The 26,363-nt window shown below is 40.1% G+C and overlaps 1 protein-coding gene across 2 annotated transcripts in view; it reads left to right on the plus strand.

Annotated features, from left to right (window-relative positions):
• Positions 1 to 26,363, plus strand: part of plekhh2 (pleckstrin homology domain containing, family H (with MyTH4 domain) member 2) — a 45,542-nt gene that overhangs the window by 6,560 nt on the left and 12,619 nt on the right. For both annotated transcript variants that reach the window (XM_017463652.3, XM_017463653.3), the window contains exons 3-20: positions 12,298 to 12,360; positions 12,470 to 12,619; positions 14,116 to 14,199; positions 15,680 to 15,761; positions 15,876 to 16,076; positions 16,256 to 16,968; positions 17,044 to 17,119; positions 17,385 to 17,479; positions 19,811 to 19,964; positions 20,050 to 20,186; positions 20,314 to 20,427; positions 21,352 to 21,438; positions 23,068 to 23,226; positions 24,249 to 24,329; positions 24,480 to 24,635; positions 25,376 to 25,484; positions 25,612 to 25,724; positions 25,814 to 25,993. In XM_017463652.3, the coding sequence (XP_017319141.1) occupies positions 12,298 to 12,360; positions 12,470 to 12,619; positions 14,116 to 14,199; positions 15,680 to 15,761; positions 15,876 to 16,076; positions 16,256 to 16,968; positions 17,044 to 17,119; positions 17,385 to 17,479; positions 19,811 to 19,964; positions 20,050 to 20,186; positions 20,314 to 20,427; positions 21,352 to 21,438; positions 23,068 to 23,226; positions 24,249 to 24,329; positions 24,480 to 24,635; positions 25,376 to 25,484; positions 25,612 to 25,724; positions 25,814 to 25,993 (2,754 nt within the window). The remainder of the gene's footprint in view (positions 1 to 12,297; positions 12,361 to 12,469; positions 12,620 to 14,115; positions 14,200 to 15,679; positions 15,762 to 15,875; positions 16,077 to 16,255; positions 16,969 to 17,043; positions 17,120 to 17,384; positions 17,480 to 19,810; positions 19,965 to 20,049; positions 20,187 to 20,313; positions 20,428 to 21,351; positions 21,439 to 23,067; positions 23,227 to 24,248; positions 24,330 to 24,479; positions 24,636 to 25,375; positions 25,485 to 25,611; positions 25,725 to 25,813; positions 25,994 to 26,363) is intronic.

The following is a 26,363-nucleotide window of genomic DNA, read 5'->3' on the forward strand; positions in this document are numbered from 1 at the left end:
TTGATAGTGTGTACGGAAGGAGTATCGGGTGTCAGCACGTTGTAACAATCACTATGTTCAATTGAAAATCCATTTCGGGGTCCTAACAGTAACTCAGCTTCACATCGGGCCATGTCATGCCACCTCGGAATGGATTATTTTCCTTTAAATGCATGCATCATGGTTTATTCCTTATACTGTATTAGGTATCAGCCCTGGTTCATCTACAGCTCCCTCCAGTAATATTGGCACCCTTGGTAAATATGATCAAAGAAGGCTGTGAAAAATTGTCTTTATTGTTTGATCTTCTGTTAATAAAATTCACAAAAATACTCTGCTCTCATGGATATTAAACAATTGCAAATACAACACAGGTTTATCCAAATAAATATGTTTGTTAAATATACTTGAAGTATGTTCCCATTGATATTTGACATTGTTTTACTACACCTGGGTGTCTAGGAAGAGAAAATTGTTCAACCATGACTTCCTTTTTCACAAGGGTATAAATATGAGGTCACACATAGACCAAATTTCCTTAGTCATTCATAACTATGGGTAAGACCAAGGAACATAGCTGTGATGTGCAGCAAAAGGTTGTTGAGCTTCACAAAATGGGAAGTGCCTATAAGAAAATAGCACAAGCATTGAAAATGCCCATTTCCACCATCAGGGCAATAATTAAGAAGTTCCACTCAACTGGAAATGTTATGAATCAACCTGGAATTGGACGTGTGTCTATATTGTCTCAACACACTGTGAATTGGATGGTTCGAGTGACCAAAAAATCTCCAAGGATCACAGCTGGAGAATTGCAGAAGTTAGTTGTGTCTTGGGGTCAGAAAGTCTTCAAAACTACAATCTGAAGTCACCTACATCACCACAAGTTGTTTGGAAGGTTTTCAAAAAAAGCCTCACATACACATATACTCACATACAAAAACAATCTCAAGCATCTTCAGATTGCAAGACACTACTGGAACTTCAAATGGGATCGGGTTCTATGGTCAGATGAAACCAAAATAGAGGTTTTTGGCAATAAACAGGTTTTGGTGCACACAGAGAGGAAGCCGTATGGAAAAGTACCTCATGCCCACGGTTAAATATGGTGGTGGCTCTTTAATGTTTTGGTGCTGTTTTTCTGCCAGAGGACCTGGACATTTTGTTAGGACACAAGTAAATATGGATTTAAAACTATATCACAATACTTTCTGGTAGTTATTGTGATAACGCTATCAGTGATGATACAAATATAGTACCATGCAGCACTGTTTTTGGATACAAGTGATAGCTGTGATCTTCAGAGCCTCAGAAACACAAACATTGATCTAAAAGTAAAACTGATTTTCTGTAACCAAACCAGTTCCAGATTGTAGAGGTAGCTCCTCGTTTAGCGATAAACTCCTCCTCAGCTTCACGTCCACCTTCCACCGTACTTGTTTTCACTCTGCACGTGAACTGCGAATGGGTCACACACCGTTGCCCACAAATAAGTCATCAACTAGGCTTTATCGTTATTATCGCAGGAAGACTAATTCTTATTCTGGGTAGAATTTCTACCGCTATATCGCAAACTATAAGATATCGCCCATCCCTATCTGGCAGCTTAAAATGTGTTGTGGTTGGCTCTTCCAGCAGAACAGTGATCCAAAACATACATCAAAATCAACACAAAAATGGTTTACTGACCACAAAATCAAGCTCCTGCCATGGCCATACCAGTCCCCTGACTTGAAACCCATAGAAAACCTGTGGGGTGAACTGAAGAGGAGAGTCCACTAGCGTGGACCTCGAAATTTGAAGGCTCTGGAGAGATTCTGTACGGAGGAATGGTCTCAGATCCCTTGCCATGTATTCTCCAACCTCATCAGGCATTATAAGAGAAGACTCAGAACTGTTATCTTGGCAAAGGGAGGAAGCACAAAGTATAAACTAAAAGGGTGCCAATAATTGTTGCACACCTATATTTAACAAAGTTTTTTTGGGGGGATAAACCTGTGTTGTGCAGAGTATTTTGTGATTTTTTTTAACAAAAGATCAAATGGCTAACCAATAAAGACAATTTTTCACAGCCTTACCAAGGGTGCCAATATTAGTGTTCATCAGTGCTGTCCAATGTTATCCAAAGTGTCAGTTTGGCTGCAGGTTTTCATTCTAGCCAAGAAGAAGCTACCTCTGATAGGCAGTTGACCAAGATCAAAAGGTTAATCAGGTTAGAATCAGGTGTGACTTCTGCTTGGTTGGAACAAATATCTGGAGGCACCACTGATCTAATGGCGTTTTCACACCTGGCTCGTTTGGAGCGTTTGTTTCGGGACCTGGTGCATTTTCTCCTTTGGTTTCGTTCGTTTAGACATATATGAACGCTGCAATCGCACTCAGATTTGTACCAACACAGTCAGTCCGAGGCCACCGTGTTCAGATCGCAGATTCAGATTTCGTTTGATTGCAAATGAACTCTGGAGTGGTTTGCTTGTGGTGAGAAAGCAAGCTGACCTAACGGACCAACAAACCAACCTATATAGCAATGCATGATGGGACCTGCGTTACGTAAAATCTTGGACCAAAGTTTAAGGTAAAATGACAATGTAAAATTCCCCATTGAAATTTGGTCTGACGAATATATTTCTGAACTACTTTCAAAAACACATAAAAACAAGGTTTAACAAGGTGTTTAGCGAGCGTCTCAAGGAGATGTTGAACATATAAATAAGATAAACTATAATAACTACAGCTAAAAAGAAAGGCACAGTAAGCTCGTGGAGCTGCTGCCGATCCATGTTGATGACTGTTCACTATGAGCGGAACCCCAGAACGTAAACGGACACACTCTGACCACCAATGAGAGGACAGTTTACTCACATGTGACTTGCATAAACAAATTTTGGTACGTTTTGAAACGTTACCTTGTGAAAGTGAACCGAGCCATGGAGAAAATGCAACATTGTAACAAATTTTAGTCCCTGTTTCAGAACAAATCACAGATCTACAGGTCTGAAAACCGCCTAAGAAGCAGGAGAAATTGTAGGTGTGTTGCTGATTCCACTCCTCTAGCAGAACTCCAAGTCTAATGAGACAACAGCCATTAGTTTGACCTCTTCTTACACACACACACACACACACACACACACACACAAGCTCGTCTGATTAAGATCCCCTGTTAACATTGGTCATCACAGTGCTTTGTTGGCCGTGGGCGTATTGCTTCCTGATTGCTCATGGAATTTACTGAGCACGAGCCATACTAAAATTTTCATACAATCTTGTATGGATGCACGCTGCAAAGCGTAGCAGAACTAATTTTGTATGGCTTAATAGTTTGATTGCAGGATCCTGGAGCTGTGTTTAGTAATGCTTATAGATGCCAAATCCAAGAATGAAGAACAGAGGCGAAGAGCAGGGATTGGCAAGGAGCAAGTGACTAAACGAAACTCTTAAGAAGTGAAGAAGTGAAGACGAATGACTAGGAGATGAAAGGAGAGGGAGTGAAAGAGTAATAGAGAGAGTATGGAGGGGGCAGCAGACAGAACAGAAAATAAACCATTCCGTAATCACATGACGCCCAGGGGAGGAAATGCCAGGGTTTGTAAACAGAGAGCATGTTATATGGGAAGTCAATATGCATCACACACAACACAACACTTTTTAGAGTGGACACACGGGTCATAATTCGTGCCGTAGGAAACTTTATACACCCGTATCTGCTTTAGAGAAATTGTGTAAACACATTCGGCCTTCCCTGCTAACCATCAAACGCCAATTTGCCCTCATTTTCTTAAATTCATATCCATTACTGTGAATAACAAGGATCTTGTAAGCATATGTGACTTCCTGCATCCTGCAAAAGGAAACCACACACACAAACACACACATACTCCCACCAGTGAATGTGTATACACTGAGAGCACTGTGCAAAGAGCAAATCTGTTCTAGGTTAGCGCTTGCTGCACTTCGTGCCTGGCACGCCCAGATTGCTTCCACATTTGTATGGGTGGTGGCTTCATAAACCCGGAGCCAGCCGAGCATAAGGCAGCGTGAGGGTCCAAGCAAGCACTTGTGGCTTTACTGCTCCATGCAGCACTTGCTCCTCACTCGTTTATTCTGTTTGCATCGTAGCATAGTTACTGCATCATCATACTATTTTTTTGTTCTTTATGTATGTGAAGTATTTTATGGCGTCTAGTAAAAATTTAATTGCTGATTTAAGTATGTAGCATGTTTGTGAATGATCCAGTTTCTCCAGCCTATGGACTGAGGCATGTGAGTGTTGGTGTACAGACACTAGGTGATGCTGGGGAATTTAGAGTGGTGGTGTTGTGTTGGGTTGTAACACAGGCAGGCTTTGTAAGCTCCGGTGGGGCTGCGTGGAAGGCGAGCCGCAAAGCACATGGCTTGGAATGTTAGGAATGGGGAGGCTGACTGCAGAGTGGTTTACAGTATGTGGCACTGGTTTATTTTGAACTTTTCCTACAGAGCTGTTTCAACACTTTCTAGCGATGAAAGTGTCAAACTGAGACAGTCCGGGGTGTGGGGCAAACGTGCATGCATTTTGGTCGGGTTTAGTTTTTCTTCATCGCCAGCTAGTTTAGATCATCAGTTCTCTCTGATAGTCATGAAAGGGTTCAGTCATTTTTTACAGTTACATTTATATAGTGTATATCTAGACACTCAAAGCACTTTACATAGTATTGGGGGGGGTCTCCTCAACCACCACTAGTGTGTAGCATCCACCTGGATGATGCGAAGGCAGGCATAGTGCACCAGAACCCCCACCACACACCAGCTATTAGTGGAGAGGAGAGAGTGATGTAGCCAATTCAGAGATGGAGATTATTAGGGGTTACGGTGAGTTCATTGGTGGAATCAGGTTCTCAGAGGCCCCGTGTAGGCTTGGAAGATTGTTACATAAAGTGTGATGCTCACCTTTTTCTCTTTCTCTCATTTTTTTCATTTATTCAAAGTAAAACAGTCCTCCAGGATTTTGCCATATTGCAATCGCAGAAATTAATGCAAAATCAAGCACACTCTATGCAATACTCGGAGGTGCTTGCACGTTTTGAAAATTACCACATATTTTCCATAGATTTGGGCCAAGAGAAGTCTTCACAACAAGCATTCAGGATAAGCCCTCTTCGGTTCACGTGCAACGAACATGAGTAAAAGGTCGCATTTCCCAACAATCATCACTGTGAACGTCCACTCAAAACAATTTTGTGCAATTGCACTTTTGCCAGTAGTTTTCAAAAATTTTGAAAATAGCCACAGCAAAATCAAGTGTTTTTGGCCACAATAATCACCAAAAAAAAACCTGTGAAATCCTGTACAAACTGGTATATACACTATCAGGAGTCAACAAATGAGAGCACTGAGAGCTCAGGGCAAGCAGATTATGTGTTTGGGGTTTTTTTTTAATCATGGTTGCTTGGCGGACAACAAGCAGTCGGTCCGAATACCACTGCCTACTGCGCTACACACATTGGCCGAAGCATGTGTGTAGTGCACTGGCTTATGGTTTTTATTATTTTATTTTATTACTCGTGGGCAGCTGTGGTTTAGGTGGTAGAGCCGGTTGTCAACTAATCGTAGGGTTGGCGGTTCGATTCCCAGCCCACATGACCCCACATACCGAAGTGTCCTTGGGCAAGACACTGAACCTCAAGTTGCTCCCAATGGCAAGTTAGTGCCTTGCATGGCAGCTCTGCTACCACTGGTGTGTGAGTGTGTGTGTGAATGGGTGAATGAGAACCAGTGTAAAGTGCTTTGGAACCGCTAAGGTTAAAAAAGCACTATATAAGTGCAGACCATTATGAATGTTTTTTTATTATGCAGATTAATAAAGTCCAAATGAGAATGAGGACCATACAGGTACATAGAAACATAAAAATAAGTCTAGTACAAAGCTATAACCTCACTTTTAAACAAATTGAGAGGAAACAGAGATGCTAACCAGACTCACATATCTTTCATGTACGTATTGTTTGAAAACATAAGACCACATTTCATAGCCAAAACAATGGCCAACATGCAATTTGCTGACTTTTTCTTGAGCATGCAGACATGATTTGGTACCTTAGAGACTCTGTTAGGAGAGAATTATGATTATATACTACTTCATTTCCCTTACTGGCGTCCATTCCAGGGTGTATTCTCTCGCTTTGTACCCAGTGTTCCTGGAAGAGACTTGACCTTGACCAGGACGAAGCGGTGACTGAAAATGAATGAATGAATGTATTAATGCACTTCAATTAAGTTATTCAGTCCCTCCAGGATTTAACACAAAATCAAGCAAGCTCTGCAATATCTAGAGGATATTGCCACAGATTTTCCACAGATTTGGGCCAAGACATGTCATGTAACGTCATCACAAAGCGCATTCAGCCAAAGCCCTCTTTGATCCACATACGTTGAAGATGAGTACAGCTAAAAAGTCTCATTTACCAACAAACATCACTATGAAAAACAATTTTGTGCAATTGCAATTTTGCCAATTCAAGTAATTGTTTGCAAAAAAAACCCCATAAAAACTCAAAACCAAGCGTTTTTGCCCACAACAATCTAAAAAAAAATCTCTTGTACAGACCATGGCTATTGCTAGATCGCCATACATTATTACATTGTGATAGCTATCACTTTAAGTAAAATAGGTTTCAGGGCATCCAAAATGTGAGACTGTGCAGCACACTGGAACTTTTACTTGCCTGGTTGGCAAGTTAATGAATTTATGATTTGTCCACATCTGACTGTTATACTCAGCAGAAAATGTATTTCAGACGAACCACTTAATCGTATATCATATGTATCTATTTGCAAATGATGTAATAGGAGTATAATAGGAATATCTTATAATTATACCATGGTCTGTCCAAATCCTTGATTCTGATTAGCTGGAAGGTGTTTGTTAATACCGTATATACCACAGGTAGTTGAAGTCAGTTTAATCACCATTCTAAATGAATGCGCTTCCTATAAACATCTGTAACTGTTGTAACATACAGTTAAACTCGCTGCTTCTTTATTAGTAGAGACACGGCACAGACGCAGGAAATTCACATATGCACAAACTCTCTCTCTCTCTGTCTTTAATAACTGTTTACTATTATTCATTCAAATAAATGTAATCTTATCCCACAACCTTATCTGCCAAGGCAATCACTTCCACGTGATTAAAGTCATGTAACGCACACCTAGCCATGGATTATCCCTTACATATATACCATGTGTGTAATTTTTGGGCTTGTTTACAGATTTACAGATTTAGGTTAGTCCTAACTGTCGTTTACAATATCTGTGGTTTAAAAACAGAAGGCAGCTGCCATGACGTCTCGTCGTCTATGATGGAAAATGGTCTGCACTTATATAGAGCTTTTTTAGTGGTTCCAAAGCACTTTACACCATGTCTCATTCAGACATTCACACACCAATGGTAGCAGATCTGCCATGCAAGGTGCTAACTTGCCATTGGGAGCAACTTGGGGTTCAGTGTCTTGCCCAAGGACACTTCGGCATGTGGAGTCATGTGGAGTCACGTGGGCCGGGAATCAAACCGCCAACCCTACGATTAGTGGACAACCCGCTCTACCACCTGAGCCACAGCCGCCCTCGCATGTCCATGCCTACATCAGCACAAATAACATTTAATCGCAAACTGCTTCCTCTTCTCCTCATTTTCCTCATGACTGGCAGCTGCAACAAAGTTGACAAACAGGGTTATGTAGGGCAAAACCGATAGGCAGCATTCAAGTCAGCCATTTGAAGGTATCTCATTTGACATTTAATTCAGATGCACCCAGTATCTCGCACTTCACATGGCCACGATGGTCAGCAGAGGTCATTTTACTCGTATAAAGTTCATTGATACAGATGCATGCACAGACTACTTTGCATTCAAGCACAACACAACACACACAAACTTATTTAGATGTCTGTGTTTAGGTGTTGCTAAAGTGTCCAGCATCACAACTTTGGTTTGTTCTCAATCAACTGTTTATCCAGTCTGGTGTTACTGTGCAGTCATTCCTGTCTTCTTTTTCTGTATTGTTTAGACTGTGAATGAACCATATATACTCTTTCATCCAATTGCTACTGGCTTCCAGAGGTTATAAGCAGTAACTAGCCCAGCGATACAGCGCTTAAAGATGCATTCAGTATAGTCTGTAATTATGGTGCTTTCCAACTGCTTCTATATCTGTACATTGAGGTCGTTAGCTTTATCATTTGTCAAAGAACTTGTCCATTATACTCTCTCATTTTTTCCTTATATGCCTGTGTATTCGGGCTGCCAAAAACAGCACATTCCAATTATTATATAGCTATACGTTTTGATGCCGATATGGTCTGCAAACAGAGCTGGAAAATATAACAGTATGATATGGATGTTACAATATATTAACATCATGATACACGTTTCTGAGTATTATAGGTGTCAGTGCTTTTATACAGTGGGTGGAAATAAGTACTGAACGCATCAACATTTTTTTCAGTATATATTTCCAATGAGGTTATTCACATGAAATTTTCACTAGACATCAGTATTAACTCAAGAAATCTGGAAATATAAAGAATTCACAACATTAAAGTCTATAAATAAAGTTATGTGTAACAAATTAGAATGACACAGGAAAAAATTATTGAACACACTAAGAAAAAGCAGTTCTGCAAGGCAAGGTAAGGCAAGGAACCAGCTGAAATCCATAAGTAATTATAACCTCCTATCTGTGCGATATTTATATCAGCTGGGTTAGTAAATTGATGGTCTATATAAAGGCTTTTCGTTACCAAGGTGTCACACAAGAAACATCTCATGATGGGTAAAAGCAAAGAGCTCTCCCAAGACCTTCTCAAAATCACACCTGAATACTGCGGCCGATTAATTTCCTTTATACAGGAAGTGTCTTAAACTGTCATTACAAACAAAGGCTTCTCCACTAAGTATTAAATAAATTTCAGTTAACGTGTTCAATACTTTTTTTCCCGTGTCATTCCTCTTTATTACACATAACTTCATTTATGGACTTTAATGTTTGGATTTCTTTGTATTTCCAGATTTCTTGAGTTAATACCAAAGTCTGGTGAAAATTTCATGTGAATAACCTCATTGGAAATATATTTACCGAAAAAAATGTTGCTGCATTCAATACTTATTTCCCTCACTGTAACTGTAATTTTTTTAATCACTACAACTACAAAGTAACTGAATGAACATTAAAAATTTCCTTGTTAAATATTACTTGTTCTTATTGGAAGTTGTGAAAGTTGAAACGTTCACTTTTTTTATGACATGGCTACACTGTTTTGTTGACCCTTTAATAGCACAACTCCACTGACATGAAATATCATGCTACTTATTGTGCACTTTGAAAAGTATCACAATAAGATATTTTTACCATATAAACCATACATATAAAAATATTAAATGTCCATACAAAGGCAGACTGATCTGTGTGTTATACAGAGGTTCAATGGGTAGAGGGTTATATGCTCGTTATTATATAACCCTCTACTCATTTAACTTCTGTATAACACAGAGATCAGTCTGCCTTTGTGTGGACATTTAGTATTTTTGATCATATTAATGCCACTACTGATCAATATATCCTCTGAACATTTAACTGAATCAAAAATTGGACAGAGAGTCTCCAGAAAACAATATAATATGGTGGTGCTCATTTTTTTTTCATCTTGTACAATGGTGCAATATCCATATTCCAAGGAAAATATTGCAATGTCGATGATACATTGTGCAGGTCTAGTGCGAATGGCTGCATTTTAGCTCACTATGAGTTATGTGCAGCCTTGTGGCCGATGCTCCCTGGGATACGCTCCAGGTTTCCCCGTGACCCTGAAGGAAGGATAAGTGGTATAGAAGATGAATGGATGGATGGATGGATGGATGGAGTTATGTGCATTTTTGTGGTGCTGGTCTTCCTGTTGGTCACTAAACAGGACAATGTCGGCACAACCAAAACAAGTTTTATAAACTCTGACATATAATTATAGCGTACAATTGTGGAGTGATTAAGCAACAGATGTTTGTGATAATGGGTTTAAAAAATGGGTGAAGAAAAGCCTTTTTAGAAGTGTCAGACAAGAGTATTAATTTGGATTCGCAAATACATCTTAAAATCTTTTATGTTCTGTATGGAAACCTGAGTGAATCACTCTTGGCATGTCTGTAGCGATATATTAGATCACTTTAAGTTCCATGCCTTTATGAGTGTTAATAATGAAGGCAACATGTGAGAGTGCCAGGAACACACTGTTTTTTTTGTTTGTTTTTTGTTTGTTTTTTTAACATATGTTGATCATATTCTATACTCTAACATTTTACACTATAGAGTGACTGCAAAGTGTTGAATCATGAGTTCTTTCAAATTCAACATACTGTAAACTTTATGGCTATGGGGATTTACCCATTCAGCCACTAAAGCATGGTCAGACACTGGTGTCAGGTGAGGAAGCCTGGTGTTCAGTTTATCACAAAGGTGTTCAGTGGAGTTGAAGTCAGGGCTGTGTGCAGGCTACTTGAGTTCTTCCACTCCAACCTTAGCAATCCATGCCTTCATGGACCTCGGTTTGTGTGCTTAGGTGCATTGTTACGCTGGAACAGCTTCGGGCCACGTGGTTCCAGTGAAGGGAAATTGTAATGCTACTGCATACAGAGAGATCCTGTACAATTGTATGATTCCGACATTTGAAGACAAAACACGTCATTTTGATGCTTTCTGCAATGTTGAGCCAAGGAATGTGTAAAGTGACGGGGGGGAGTATGTGTGTATGCATGAGTGAGTACACGAGTGAGTGCATGAGTGAGTGCACGCAAGTGTGAGTGTATGTGAGCGTGAGGGACTGTGTGTGAGTGTGTGTGTGTGTGTGTGTGTGTGTGAGGGAGTGCATGAGGGTGGGACTGTGTGTGAGTGCGAGTGTGTGAGGGTGTGAGGGAGGGACTTTGTGTGAGTGCGTGAGGGACTGTGTGTGAGTGCGTGAGGGAGGGACTGTGTGTGAGTGCGTGAGTGACTGTGTGAGTGCGTGAGTGGGAGTGCATGAGGGTGGGACTGTGTGTGAGAGTGTGAGGGAGGGACTTTGTGTGAGTGGGAGTGCATGAGGGTGGGACTGTGTGTGAGTGCGAGTGTGTGAGGGTGTGAGGGAGGGACTTTGTGTGAGTGTGAATGCGTGAGGGAGGGACTGTGTGTGAGTGCGTGAGTGAGTGGGAGTGCGTGAGGGACTGCGTGTGAGTGCGAGTGCATGAGGGAGTGAGTGTGAGTGCGTGAGGGAGGGACTGTGTGTGAGTGCGTGAGGGACTTTGTGTGAGTGCGTGAGTGTGAGTGCATGAGTGAGTGCGTGAGTGTGAGTACGTGAGTGATTGTGTGAGTGCGTGAGTGTGAGTGCATGAGTGAGTGCGTGAGGGACTGTGCGTGTGTCACGAGTTCCCCTTTAAGCAGCGCGCTGTGGAGTATGTGAGCGCGCGTGCATGAGCAGGTGCATGAGCACCTGCTTTTCCCTTCTTGATAATCGTGACATTTCGACATGTGCATTTGTTATGTTTCTGTTAAGTCTCCTCCCTGTTCTGTCATTGGTTGTTTCACGTGTGTCTGAATTGCCCTCAGCCGTCAGCCATTACAACTCTGATTATGTTTGTATATATACCGCGCGCCTCCTAGCACATAGCACGGAATATTAGATTAGAGTAAATATACATAGTCATAGTCATAGTCAGTTTACGCTGGTTTCTCCGCTCCCAGTATCGCGCTATTGTTCATGTTTCTTGTTTTGTTTCTTGACCCTGTATTTCCGTGACCGCGACCTTGATTCCTGCCTCGCCGCTTTATGCCTGTTTGCCGATCGTCTGAACTTTTGCATGTTTCTGGATTACGTTATTGGATTACGTCTTGGATTTACCTACCTGTGTCTCTCTTAAATAAAACTGTTGAAATTGCATCCGTCCTCATATCTCCGTTACGTCACGAAACGTGACAGTGTAAGTGCATGAGTGTGAGTGCGTGAGGGACTGTGCATGAGTGTGAGTGCGTGAGGGACTGTGTGTGAGTGTGAGAGCGTGAGTTTGTGAGGGACTGTGCGTGAGTGTGAGTGCGTGAGGGACTCTGTGTGAATGCGTGCGTGCTTGAGTGGGAGTGCTTGAGGGAGATTGAGAGTGCATGCGGGAGTGTGCGTGTGAGAGTGGGTGCATGAGGGAGTGCGAGTGCATGAGTGTGAATGGGTGAATGCCATGAAAGTGGTATATTTATACAACTTTCATGGCACATATCATATGGGAACATTTAAATAAAACAAGCTGCTTCCTGGTGGTATGTTGCTTTGCAGATGCAGCAGTTGGAAACACAGGTTTTGGAGGCAGAGCGAAATGCCTATGAAGCAAACCAGCAGGTAAGTGTTCTACACTTCTCTTCTAGTATAATTTGACCTGATGTGCTGGTTATGAAATATGAAATGCAGAGCTGATATGACCAGGTTTGTGTTTGCATTGTGAATTCAGGTGCACTGGATGGAGGAGCATCTGAAGGCTACTGATGTGGAGTCTGCTGACTCTGAGCTGAAGCTCTTCAGACGCTGCCAAGACCTTCAGGCTGCTCTGCAGGAGAAAGAAGAGCTGATAACATCACTGGAGCAACAGTTAGAGGAACAGGTTAGTACCTCATCCAAACAATGGGGGTGGACACAATCCTTTTTACAATCCTGATGCAAAAATGACCGAATCTACGCCTTGATTCATACCTTTCTTAACTTCCGCTTATGACTTGGAAGTGAGATGATTGAAACATAGCTAGTCAGTGTTCCAATTCATCCCTAAGGTGTTCAGTGTGGTTGAGGTTAGGGCTTTGTGCAGGACACTCGAGTACACATCTATATCACACTTGGCAAACCATGCCTTCATGAACCTCGCTTTGTGCACAGGGGCATTGTCCAGCTGGAACGGGTTTGAGCATCTTAGTTCCACCGATATAAACAACATGACAAACAGGAATTCTCAAGCACTGTGCCATTGAAGCTACATGTATTCTTAGTGATATGGACTGTCAATGGCCATAAAAATTGTTTGGCTTTTGGCATAATTAAAGGTGCATTAGATAAGATTTTTTACTCCTTGAGCCCAACCCATCAATTCCCACTCATGTAAAAAAAAAATTAAAAATCTCCAGAAGAGTTATCACGCTAACTAGAATTAACATTAGCGAGGACTGTCACGACATCACTTTCAAGCTCAATCAGACAACTGCTTGAAAGCCAAGTTACAGTACCCTCCACTAATATTGTCACCCGTGGTGAATTTGAGAAAAGAAGGCTTTGAAAAATTGCCTTTATTGTTTAACCTTTTGATCTTTTTGTTTAAAAAAATTCACAAAAATACTCTGCTCTCATGGATATCAAACAGTTGCAAAGTTGTAGTTATCTTTGTTAAATATAGGTGTGCAACAATTATTGGCACCCTTTTAGTTAATACTTTATGCTATCTCCCTTTGTCAAGATAACAGTTCTGAGTCTTCTCCTATAATACCTGTTGAGGTTGGAGAATACATGACAAGGGATCTGAGAACATTCCAGATTATTTCCAGATCCTTCAAATGTTGAGGTCCATGCTGGTGGACTCTCCTCTTCAATTCACCCCACAGGTTTTCTATGGGTCCATTTTAATCTTTCTGTCAGAGGCAGTCAGGTTTTCATGTAATATCTGTTGATAGTTGATAGAGTCCATGATGCCATGTATCCTAACATAATGTCCAGAAAAACAGCCCCAAAACATTAAAGAGCCACCACCATATTTACTATTCCATATGGCTACCTCTCTGTGTTTACCAAAAACAACTCTGGTGTTTATTGGTAAAATGCTCCATTTTGGTTTCATCTGACCATAGAACCCGATCCCATTTGAAGTTCCAGTAGTGTCTGGCAAACTGAAGACGCTCGAGTTTGTTTTTAGATGATAGTAGAGGTTTTTTTCTTGAAACCCTTCCAAACAACTTGTGTAAGATGTAGGTGACTTCAGATTGTAGTTTTGGAGACTTTCTGACCCCAAGACACAACTAACTTCTGCAATTCTCCAGCGGTGACCAATCAGATAAAACCGACTTTTATCTGCTTTATCATACAACTTCACTAATATAATATCCGCCATCTCCACAGAAACAGGGCCGAATTCAAGATGCCAAGATTGTAGAGGAGAAAGCTGCAAAGATCAAGGAGTGGGTGATGCGGAAATTAAATGAGGTTTGTGTGTGATGTATGAGAATTTGCCTTAGGCTACGTCCACATTAATCTAGATGGATCTGAAAACTGAAAAGTTTTTCGTTTTAAAAACACTCTTTGTCTACACGTTTTCCAAAAATTGCTCGTCCACACTAAAACGTCTGGAAAAACGCTTATATCCCTACACTGTGCATGCGTAAATATGTAAGCAGCTTTGGCCTGCATCATTTCCGTCAGGCGTTTATTTGGAAATGCGATCTGAAGTTTCAAAGTGACATTAATCTTTAACGGCGCTATTAAACTGGATAGCAGGCACAACAACTGCACTATAACATCGTCCACCAGCTTGTTGGTTTTGAGTTGAATTGGTAACATGATTAAAAACACGTCATCGTTTTTGAATATCTCTGTTTCCTCTGTCCACAATGCAATGCGAAAACCGCATTTTCAAATTTATCCACTTGGGAGAGCATTTTCTAAAATCTCTGATTTCACTGGACAAAAACTCTGTCTCAGTCAGTACATTTACATGAACAACAATAATCTGATATTAATCCGATCAAGACAATACTCTGATTAAGAAACTACCATGTAAACAGCAATTATTGAGTACGTTAATGCAACTAAAGTCATACTCGAAGTAAACACAAATCGAATTAAGACGTGTGGAGTATTCCTATTTTCGACGCTTTATGGAAGTGCATAATAGACATGTACACACCTTAATCACACTATTAACGCTGTATGGGAGTTTTCACATTTTGTGACAGGACACGTACACACACGGCAGTGTTCAACCATTTGACAGCAAACAAGAGAACACGTCTGCGTCCGAAACCACCTACTTACCTACTACATATATCTATCTCTCTATCTATCTACCTCTATCTCTCTCTCTCTCTCTCTCTCTCTCTCTCTCTCTATATATATATATATATATATATATATATATATATATATATATATATATATATATATATATATATATATATGTAGGTTCATGTATTACTATATAGTAGGTAAGTATGCGGTTTCGGACACAGCCCACGGCTTCAAGCAGTCGTCTATTTGCACGTATAGCATGACAAATAATTAACTGCACTTGAAGCTTTCGTAAAATTAAAAATGAAACACCCAAAACTGTATACGGTACCAGAACGAAGACGAACTGTATGTTGTTACATGAAATTCTGGAGGGACGTCGGACGGCGTGGCGGGGTGACGTAATGACGTGTGCCGTTAATCGATGTTCTATAACATGTAAAACAGGAACATGAAAAGAGTATTCTAAAAGCAACTCATGTAAACACCTTAATCACAATATTGTCTTATTCAGAATAAGGTCAATAATTAGATTACTGCTGTCTATGTAAACGCAGTCAGTGTGGACGAAAGGCCAAAACGTAGAGGGGAAAAAAAGATACGTTTTCAAATTTATCCGGATTAATGTAGATTATTTTATTTACTTATTTTCTTATACCTGTCTTCCTCATGGATTCAGTTTGAAGTAGAAAACACCTCCTTGAGGGAAACAAACCAACAGCAGGAGTCTCAGATATTGGAACTAAAGAGACAAATTCAAGGTATAGTTTCTCATACAGAGCATCTTTTCTTAGTGTCAATACGATACCTGGTTTGCAGCCCAACTTATTGTGTCTGGCAATTTCCTACACTTAACCACATATATTGTGTCTCAGTCCTGGAGAAGGCTGTAGACTACAGAGGGTTGGATCACGCTAAACCTGGACAGGCCCAGCGGCTCAGCAGCCTGACCTTTGGCTGCTTTCACGTCCAAGGGAAGAGTCCTCAGGTGCGGACAGGCCCCATGCCAGTTCAGAGGAGCACAGGCGGTGTGTGTACGACCCTCACACCCACCGACTCCAGGAGGCTCTCAGCTGGTCAGGCAGATCCTCATATATACATCTTAAAACATAAAAATGTTTGTGCAGAGTTTCTACCTAGTGCTGACTTGTCTGTCAATTTCTAATCTGTATCTGTGCTTTTGGACAAATCAACTCAAAGCTCCTTGTGAATGGAGTAATGGAGTAACCCAGATTTTCTCTTTGTTTCTTAACAGATTGTGGGAATAAACACAATCCAGAGGCTGAGGCTGTGAGTCCGAGTCCTAGAATGGAGTCTGAGCAAGAGAAGGAGTGTGCAACTACAGAGGACATTCTGTCTCACAATGCTGAGGACGAAGCAGAACCAAGGGAACCCTACCGTACCAACTTAGAAGACCCTGACATACAACATCCCATCTCTAATATATTTTCTTCTCAACTTGCTGGATCAGATGCTGCAGCCGAGGAAAAAGCCAGCGAGGACAGGGCGGACTCGTCAGATGAGCTGAACAAGCAGTTTCGCATGCAGCGTCTAAATTCTTCATCATCCTCCAGTGAGGCCAATACACCCAGCCCAATTCTGACCCCAAAACGCCCCACGCCATCCCAAGATGCACATGATACACCTGCCTCGCCCAAGCAGCCCCGCCTACGCAGCCCCAATGCCTTTAGCGTTAGTGTTGCGCTAGCCAAGAAACACCTAAGCCAGCCTTCAGCGGTTAGTGAAACAGTCCACGGGAGAACACGCAATGCCATTAGCATGCTACGCCCATTGAAGCCGCATGAGACTGATTTGAACCAGGAGCAGGAGATGGAGACTGGTGAGAGTATGATACCCTCTGAAGAGTCATCTAAAAGCCCAGCAGAAGAGCCAAAGTCCCCTGATACGGCTGCACCCTTACCAGGGAACAAGCCGCCCACCCCCCCGCTGCACAGGTTCCCCTCCTGGGTTAGTACTGGGCCCATACTCTTCGCAGATCTGTTTCGTCACATTATTTAACCCTTTTTTTATTGTTGTCTTCAGGAAAGCAGAATATATGCTGTGGCTAAATCTGGAATTCGGCTTTCAGAAACATCATGTACAGACATAGCAAATAAAGGTAAGGTTTAATATCTCATCTTGGGGAAAAAAGGAACAAAGGTTTCTCTCCTTTTCTGTATTTTTTTTTTGTTTATTATTCCTCACATATCAAATTTCATATCACACTCCTCTTTCATTGGTAGATTCATAAGAATAATTCTTGTCTGTCCATCACTGGCTAGATATTTTCTGGATGTTTCCAGGAAAATAGAGTAAAATCACTGGTCTTTCCAGTCTATTCCTCTTATGCCAAAACTCATCTCAGTCTTGTACTCTTTATCCAGACTCTTCTCACCCATCCTCATACCCTGCCTTCATGCTGTACACATCTCTCATCTACAGAAACATGAACACACTGGTCTACACCACAGTCAAAGGGGTAGGTATTGGTTTTATACAGGCCAGCTGTGCTTGATTTAAGCAGGAATTCAAGTGAATGCCATGCCCCTGGTTTAAAGTGACAAATCATCTATTTTTTCAAAAACTTTTTTATCCATTGATATTTTGACAGTCTCTAGTGTTTACACAAAATGGTGTGAAAAACATTTAAAAAAAACATCCTTTGAGCAGAGGGTCTGCAGACTGAAACATCTTGTTGATAAGAGAGATCAGAGGAGAATAACTAGAATGGAAGCCTATAGAAACTCAAATAATCACTGTGGTGAGCAGAAAGGCATCTCAGTACAATACATCAAACCTTGAGTTGGATGAGCTACAACAGCAGAAGACCACATCAGGTTCCACTCCTGTCAGTCAAGAACAGGAATCTGAAGCTATCATGGGCAGCTAGTTGAAGTCTAGAAAACCACTCACCACGGTGGTAAAGAGTGATTTATATGAGTTACTACAATGCCCTCCACTAATATTGGCATCCTTGGTAAATATGAGCAAAGAAGGCTGTGAAAAATGGTCTTTATTGTTTAACCTTTTGATCTTTTGTTCACAAAATTCACAAAATACTCTGCTCTCATGGATAACAAAAAATTGCAAACAAAACACAGGTTAATAAAAAAAAATCTTTGTTAAATATAGGTGTGCAACAATTATTGGCACCCTTTTAGTCAATACTTTGTGCTACCTCCCTTTGTCAAGATAACAGCTCTGAGTCTTCTCCTATAATGCCTGATGAGGTTGGAGAATACATGGCAAGGGATTGGAGACCATTCCTCCATACAGAATCTCTCCAGAGCCTTCAAATTTCGAGGTCCACAGTGGTGGACTCTCATCTTCAGTTCACCCCACAGGTTTTCTATGGGTTTCAAGTCAGGGGACCGGGATGGCCATGGCAGATCACAATGTTGTGGTCAGTAAACCATTTTTGTGCTGATTTTGATGTATGATTTGGATCAATGTGCTTCTGGAAGATCCAACCATGGCCCATTTTAAGCTTTCTGGCAGAGGCAGTCAGGTTTTCATTTAATATCTGTTGATATTTGATAGAGTCCATGATGCCATGTGTCCTAACAAAATGTCCAGGTCCTCTGACAGAAAAACAGCCCCAAAACATTAAAGAGCCACCACCATATTTAACCGTGGGCATGAGGTACTTTTCCATATGGCTACCTCTCTGTGTGTACCAAAACCACCTCTGGTGTTTATTGCCAGAAGGCTCTATTTTGGTTTAATCTGACCATAGAACCCGATCCCATTTGAAGTTCCAGTAGTGTCTGGAGTTTGTTTTTGGATGAGAGTAGAGGTTTTATCTTGAAACCTTTCAAACAACTTGTGGCGATATAGGTGACTTCAGATTGTAGTTTTGGAGACTTTCTGACCCCAATATGCAACTAACATCTGCATTCTCCAGCTGTGATCCCTGGAGATTTTTTGGCCACTCGAACCATGCGCTTCACAATGCATTGAGACAATATAGACACGCGTCCAACTCCAGGTTGACTCATAACATTTCCAGTTAAGTGGAACTTCTCAATTATTGCCTGATGGTGGAAATGGGCATTTTCAATACGTGTGCTATTTTCTTATAGCCACTTCCCATTTTGTGAAGCTCAACAACCTTTTGCCGCACATCACAGCTATGTTCCTTGGACTTACCCATTGTTATGAATGACTAAGGGAATTTGGCCTATGTGTGACCTCATATTTATACCCCGCTGAAACAGTTAGTCATGGTTGAACACTTTCCTATTCCTAGTCAACCTAAAAAATGTGCGTACTAAAAAAATGTCAAATATCAGTGGGAATATACTTCAAATATATTTTTCTCATGTGAATTCATAGGGGTGCCAATAATTGTTGCACACGCATATTTAGCAAATATTTTTCACAGCCTTCTTTGCGCTTATTTACAAAGGGTGCCAGTATTACTGGAGGGCACCATATATCCTTTATCAGTTGTCTTGATAATTTATCTCATGCCATGAAGTGCTCCCAAGCTCTCTTAAAGCCTGATGATGAACTAATAGAAGGGAATTGCTCTTTTAATCCTCTATGCTTGTTAATAATTTGTAAACAAGTAATGAGTGTAATATTATACAAATTTACGTGTTACATTAGTAGGTTGTCTAACATGGTTGTTTTTGTTTGGTAGTGTGTGTATATATATATATATATATATATATATATATATATATATATATATATATATATATATATAATTTTTTATTTTTTTTTACTGTTTGACCATAAGAGGGCAGTACTGTTAAGCAGCTACCACAGATATGGGTGTGGTATTTCACTGTTTTTCTTCCTGTAGAGGGTGGCGTTGCTGGGCAGCACTCAGTTTTCCGAGGAGTCTTCCACCTCTGAGGAGGAGGAGGGTTTGGAGGAGTGTCACTCAAACTCGGGTGAGGAGGAGAGCAGTTTGCACACCTCCAGCTCCAACTGTGCCAAAAGCTCCTTCAGGAGAGGTAGACTCACACAAACTGAGCCCAGACTCACATATCCCCTTACACCTCATGCTGTTCCCTTCTGAAAATTTCTCTCTCGGTTCAGCCGTGTCCCTTTCCTCCATGGCGTCTGAGAGTGACTACGCCATCCCTCCTGATGCCTATTCTACAGACACCGAGTGCTCTGAGCCTGAGAACAAACTGCAAAAGACCTGCTCTTCCAGCAGTGACAGTGGCAAGAGTGTATGACACACACACACGCGCGCACACACACACACACACACACACACACACACACACACATGCACGCTACTATAGTCATACCCATTTAATCACATTTAATTATTCAGTAAATAATATATTGGTCCAGGAGCCAATGGAAAAGTCTGGCTACCTACTTAAGATGGTGAAGACATGGAAGAAGACCTGGAAACGCCACTGGTTTGTCCTGAAAGATGGAGAACTGATGTTCTACAAGTCACCGGTCAGTCCCTTGTTCATGAACTAAATACAGTGCCGCTAGAAATTTTGTGACCCCTTTACAATTTTCTGAATTTCTGCCCAAGTTTGACCTGAAATGTGATCAGATCTTAGTCTTAAACTAGATAAAGAGAATCTAGTTAAACATATGAAGCTAAAATATTATCTTTTTTAATTATTTTTTACATTTATTAATTGAGCAAATTCATACAACATTAAATAACTTTCTTGGAAAAAAGTCTGCGAACCTATACATTTAGTAACTGATGTGAATTCCTTAAGCAGCAATATCTTCAACGTTCAACGTTTCTAGTATCAGGTGATCAATCCTGCACAACAGATCGGAGGAATTTTGCCCCTGTTCCTCCTTACAAAACTGCTTCAACTTAGTGATGAACTCTTTTTAGAAATGCATTTGTAACCTTTTCAAGCCTAGTGAGCATTGATAACTCTTTCTAAGGCCCTGCAGAATCTCCTTTGATTGAGACATGGTACACGTCCATAAACCTGTGTGGTGAAGAGCAAATTTTGGTAGTGAAGATCCAAGTTTATGTTCTTGAAACATGGGAGGGCTTGCTAAACTCAGATTCATTTACCCCTTTTTAAATGAACTCGTACTCCTAGAGGTTCACATACTTTTTCCAGCAAAGATGTTCCGGGATAATTTTGCTAAATAAATAACTGTAAAAACGATACAATGTTTTTGCATCGTTTATTTAATTGGGTTCTCTTCATCTAGTTTTAGGACTAAGATGAAGACCTGATCACATTACAGGTCAAGTACAGAAATTTATAAAGGGTTCACAAACTTTCTAGCAGCACTGGAACTGAATATACTCACGATGCAGCCAGGGTTTCCACAGTAGGAGGCAAGTGTGTTAAGAAATCTTAAAGACAGTTTTCTTTCATAATTAGATTTTTTCCACAGAGTGATGTCATCCGTAAACCTCAAGGCCAGATTGAACTCACTGCTTCCAGCAGTATTTCCCGTGGGGATGGCAAACAAATACTTCAGGTATTGGTTGTGTATGTGTGCCAGGGTTGTGTAACTGAGTACAAATACATAATTAAGATTGAACAGATAATGTGTCCTAAATGAATATGATGTAGATCGGCGTAATCAGGGTTTTTTTTTTAGATTAGGTGTGTGCATTGGGATCTCGCAACAATAAAAAACTGAAAAACTACACTAAAAGAATTGAAACCAGCCCAAAATGTTCACGCATTGTAAAAGTAGTTCTTCCTTTGAGCGGTATTTTTCATGGGAAACAAGTTAGTAGTGGTGTGTATTTACGATTTGCAATATGTATTTGCTATACGCAGACATTACAGTATATTAGTCTGGGAATCCTATATGCGGAATAAAGATCAAGTTCATTAACAAATCGGAGATGTACTGCCTTACTGAGCTCCAAAAATAAAATCATATATCAAGCATATTTCTGAATGGAAGCGATAGAAATCCTTTTATTTATTTTTTTAAAAAAAAAGAAAAGAAAAAAAAAGCCTTTATTATTATTTATAGGGCATCCATATAGCCCATTCGCGCTGTGCACTCCATCATTTTCTGTTGAAAAATCATACAATTATTATAAGGAAATGCCCATTTTCAGTGCATCCAGCTTCATAGGAGATTGTACATGAAGGTTTCTTGAATTGAGAAAGGCTTGCCTTAAAGTTCTACCCGTTCAGTAGTGTATATAATAAAACAAATAAATGAAAATAAAATATAGTTGTTATGACTTGTGAATGAAAAATTACTTTTTTAAAAAGTATGAAAAATTATTTTTCCTAGCAGCCCCATTTTTCACTGTTTTCCAATGTTTCCAGGGGATAGGGTTAGGACTCATGGAAAAAAATAATAATAATAATTTTATAAAACTGCCCATAGACCACACCTACTTCTGCTTTAAATACAAATATGAAAACAGGTATGAACATTTTTACTAAACAGACACTGATATTAATACAGATAATGCCATTGTGTTACACTCCTAATGTGTACTGTATACATGTAGTGTGTTTGTCCATACACAGTAGGGGGAAATGATTATCGAACGATTTTTTTCAGTAAATATATTTCCAATGAGGTTATTCACATGAAATTTTCACCAGACATCAGTATTAACTCAAGAAATCCACAAAGATAAATAAATCCAAACAAGTTCAGAAAAAGTATTGAACATGCTAACTGAAATTTATTTAATACTTAGTGGAGAAGCCTTTGTTTTTAATGACAGCTTCAAGACACTTCCTGTATGAAGAAATTGATAATTAAGCTGATATTAATTTGCACAGATAGGAGGTATAATTACTTACAGATTTCAACTGGTTCCTTGCCTTACCTTGCCTTGGAGAACAGCTTCTTCTTAGCGTGTTCAGTACTTTTTTCCTGTTCCATTCCACTTTATTACACGTAACTTAATAAAAAGTTAATACTGATGTCTGGTGAAGATTTCGTGCGAATAGCCTCATTGGAAACATATTTACTGAAAAAAATGTTGACGCGTTCAATACTTATTTCCCCCACTGTATGCTGAATTTCACTGTTTGTTATAATTCTTCCATACATAATAGGATAACCTGATGTCTGTGTGAGTGTTTACTTGTATCAGTGTACAGGTGTATATGTTCTCGTCCTCAGGTGGTGACAGGAAAACATGTGTATAATTTAAAAGCCGACTCTCCTAACCTTCTAGAGGAGTGGCTCAAGGTCCTGCAGTGTGTGCAGAAAGTCAAAGCAGCCAGTCCCCTCTTCACCCAACCCAACATCCGGCCAACCATGAAGGGACACCTGACTAAGGTTTTACATTTTTTTTGACCTTGTCTGTGCTGTTTAAGTATACAGTATGTATCATGGCCTTGGAAAACCCAGTCAAATGGTGAAATTTTGACATGTTCTACTGGAGACTTCTGAAAACTCTCATTTATCACAAGCACAAGTAACCCCCCAACGTTACCCACAAAAAAGTGAAAAGGGGGTAAAAATGCTGATTTTGCTGAATTGCTGATTCATGTCTTTTTCTTCAACTTGATTTAAAAAAAAGCACTTTAAGGTCTTGTATGTAATACAGATTTGATATCCATGCTATATACTCAGATACTCAGGAATGAAATGAGATGTCTGCTAACATAAAGATTCCTTTATGTAAATACAAAGTGAACAGTACAATACATGGCATAGAAATACAAAAACATAATGTTTTCCGCACAGTAACTTATATACCAGTATATACCATAGCATCTAAGATGTCTAGCTTTGTGTTGCATCTCACACTTAATACTCTGCATAATTAGCATGCACAGTAAAGAGGGTAGGGCAGTGCTGAAATTACACAGATTCCGTATACATTCTAAGGATTTTTTTCTTTTTACAGCCTGAGTTTCACTGATCACACTGATGAAGTATAAGGATAATGCTAGCTGAGTGTTTGTGTTATTTCTGTTTTAATGACTAGATCATCACCCAGTGTGCTATCTAGTAATCAATAAAAATAAACAGTGTGTAATGTTGCCATATAATGGTACAATATGTAAGTATCTTTAAAACAGTGTATGGCCATAGATTAAACTTCCGACCGGAAACGATGTAATAATTGTATAAAATAAGTGTAAACTCTCAGCTGGTTGCTTTTAGAGCCAAACACATCTGCAGATTCCAGTTAAACATCAGTTCAACTGATACATGTTGGGGTTTTGTTTTTCTCTAAGCATGGATTTGATGACATACTCTAGGGATTTTTAGTAGAACTCTGGTTTCTGTCTGCCTGCTAGGCTTTCCTTGTTATCAATGTTGGCACCTCTGTACATGTTTGACTCTTTCAGATGAAGCATGACTATTCTAAGCGTGTGTGGTGCACACTTATTGGAAAGACTTTGTACTACTTCAGATGCCAAGAGGACAAGGTATAGTCTGCATTCAGTCCCTACATAACACCATCAGTGCACTGATATACATGTGTTTGTGTGTGTGTGGGTGTGTGTGTGTGTGTGTGTGTGTGTGTGTGTGTGTGTTTGTGTGTGTGTGCTCATACATGTCATGCTTCCTTCCCTCAGTTCCCACTGGGTCAGATCAGGTTGGCAGAGGCACACGTAGAAGAATGGAACTCTGATGAGGACAATAAGAGTGGACAGTCCACTCAATCCACCATCTCCATCCAGACCCTTAACCAGAGCCCCAATTACCTTCACATAGATTCCCCTCACGAGAAAGTAAGCGCAGGAGTAAATATCACCTAACCCGCTCTGCCACTTTTAGTTGTTTTGCCACAACGGTCTTGTTTGTGACAATTGACACTATTATTATACTGACTTATAAATGGGTATTAAGCTGATGAGTCAACTACTAAAACACATGATGAAATCAGATTAATGATTTTAAAAAACCCTAGAAGAATAGTAGACAATGTTATAAATGGAAGGCGGAATCTCCAGTTTATTTTCAGTTACTAATATCAACACTTTTGGGAAGTATGATGTTAACAGCCTGAAACATGCAGTGTCTGTGTGTATGTGTATGCGTATTTTATATATATATATATATATATATATATATATATATATATATATATATATATATATATATATATATAGTGTGTGTGTGTGTGTGTGTGTGTGTGTGTGTGTGTGTCATATTATCATTGCTATGACCTTGAACAACAGTTTGTTTAATGGTGCAGTATGTCCTTTTTAATAGTTATTATTGGCCTGGAATCATATCAGTTTTAAATATACTTTATATAATCTGTCATTCACAATATTGCCATGTAATAGTTTGTCATAATTTTTTAGTTTCACATTTTTGTTTACAGCTGTAATGTCCTGGAAATGAACTCCACTGTAAGCTTAGTACTTTCAGTGGAAGCTGTGGGTGTGGGGAAGGTGTGCACTTGGCATTGTTTTCATTGCAAAGAGACGCTTGTCTAAATATTCTAACTAGCAATGTTTCATAGGCAGCATGGCTGTACCACCTGTCTGTGGCAGCAGGCACCAACGTGGGGCAGGTGGGAACTGAGTTTGAGCAGCTGGTTGGCAAATTGCTTAGTGTGGACGGGGACTCGGGTACGAGTTTCTTGGATTATATTGTTATATTGTCCTACATAACTGGTTAACTGGTTCTTCACTTTCGTTTGCAGCTATGTCCGTATAAATGTTTTCAATTTTGCTCAGATTTCATTCTCTTCCTCAGACTCTCAAGTGTGGAGGCATCCCATGTTGTGCTTCAGCAAGGAAGCCCTGTCCACCCCTCTCACCACTCTGCCCTCACAGGCCTTACAGACTGAAGCCATCAAACTTTTTAAGGTCATAACCGTGCTGATCATGCTGTATGTTTTGTTCATATTAGATTATCTTCTCTAACATGTTATACCCACTCCATCCCTGTACTGCAGACATGCCAGCTCTTTATTAATGTAGTCATCGACACTCCAGCCATAGACTATCATGTGACACTGGCACAGTGTGCACTGCAGGTGTGTCTCGCACACTCCGAGCTGCAGAACGAGATCTACTGCCAGCTCATCAAACAAACACGCAGGAGGCAGCCTCATGAACAGCCAGGCCCACTGCAGGTGAGGGAGCACTTCTATAACCAGTGTACAGTTTTAAAATGGAGAGTAGTGTTTAGGGAACACTGTGGAACCTTTCAGATGTAGCCACAGTACTGAAATTTACTTGATTTTATTTCTTTGATGAAATGAAATACCTCTTAACACTAACAAAATGTAACCAAACCATTTTTGTCAGAGCCAAGAGCTCATCGGTTGTTATTATTAGACATTTTATAAACAATTGGTCAGGTTATATTAAGGTGGATCATATTATTATTATAGGGCAACTAATTGTGAGAATTGTTTTGAAATACAGATATGTATCATCTCTCAAGGCCAAAATCAGACCAATTGAGGTCTTTGGCATTTAGAATGAAATATACAGTTTAAA

Source organism: Ictalurus punctatus, chromosome 3 (assembly GCF_001660625.3).
Source record: "Ictalurus punctatus breed USDA103 chromosome 3, Coco_2.0, whole genome shotgun sequence".
Lineage (NCBI taxonomy): Eukaryota > Metazoa > Chordata > Actinopteri > Siluriformes > Ictaluridae > Ictalurus > Ictalurus punctatus.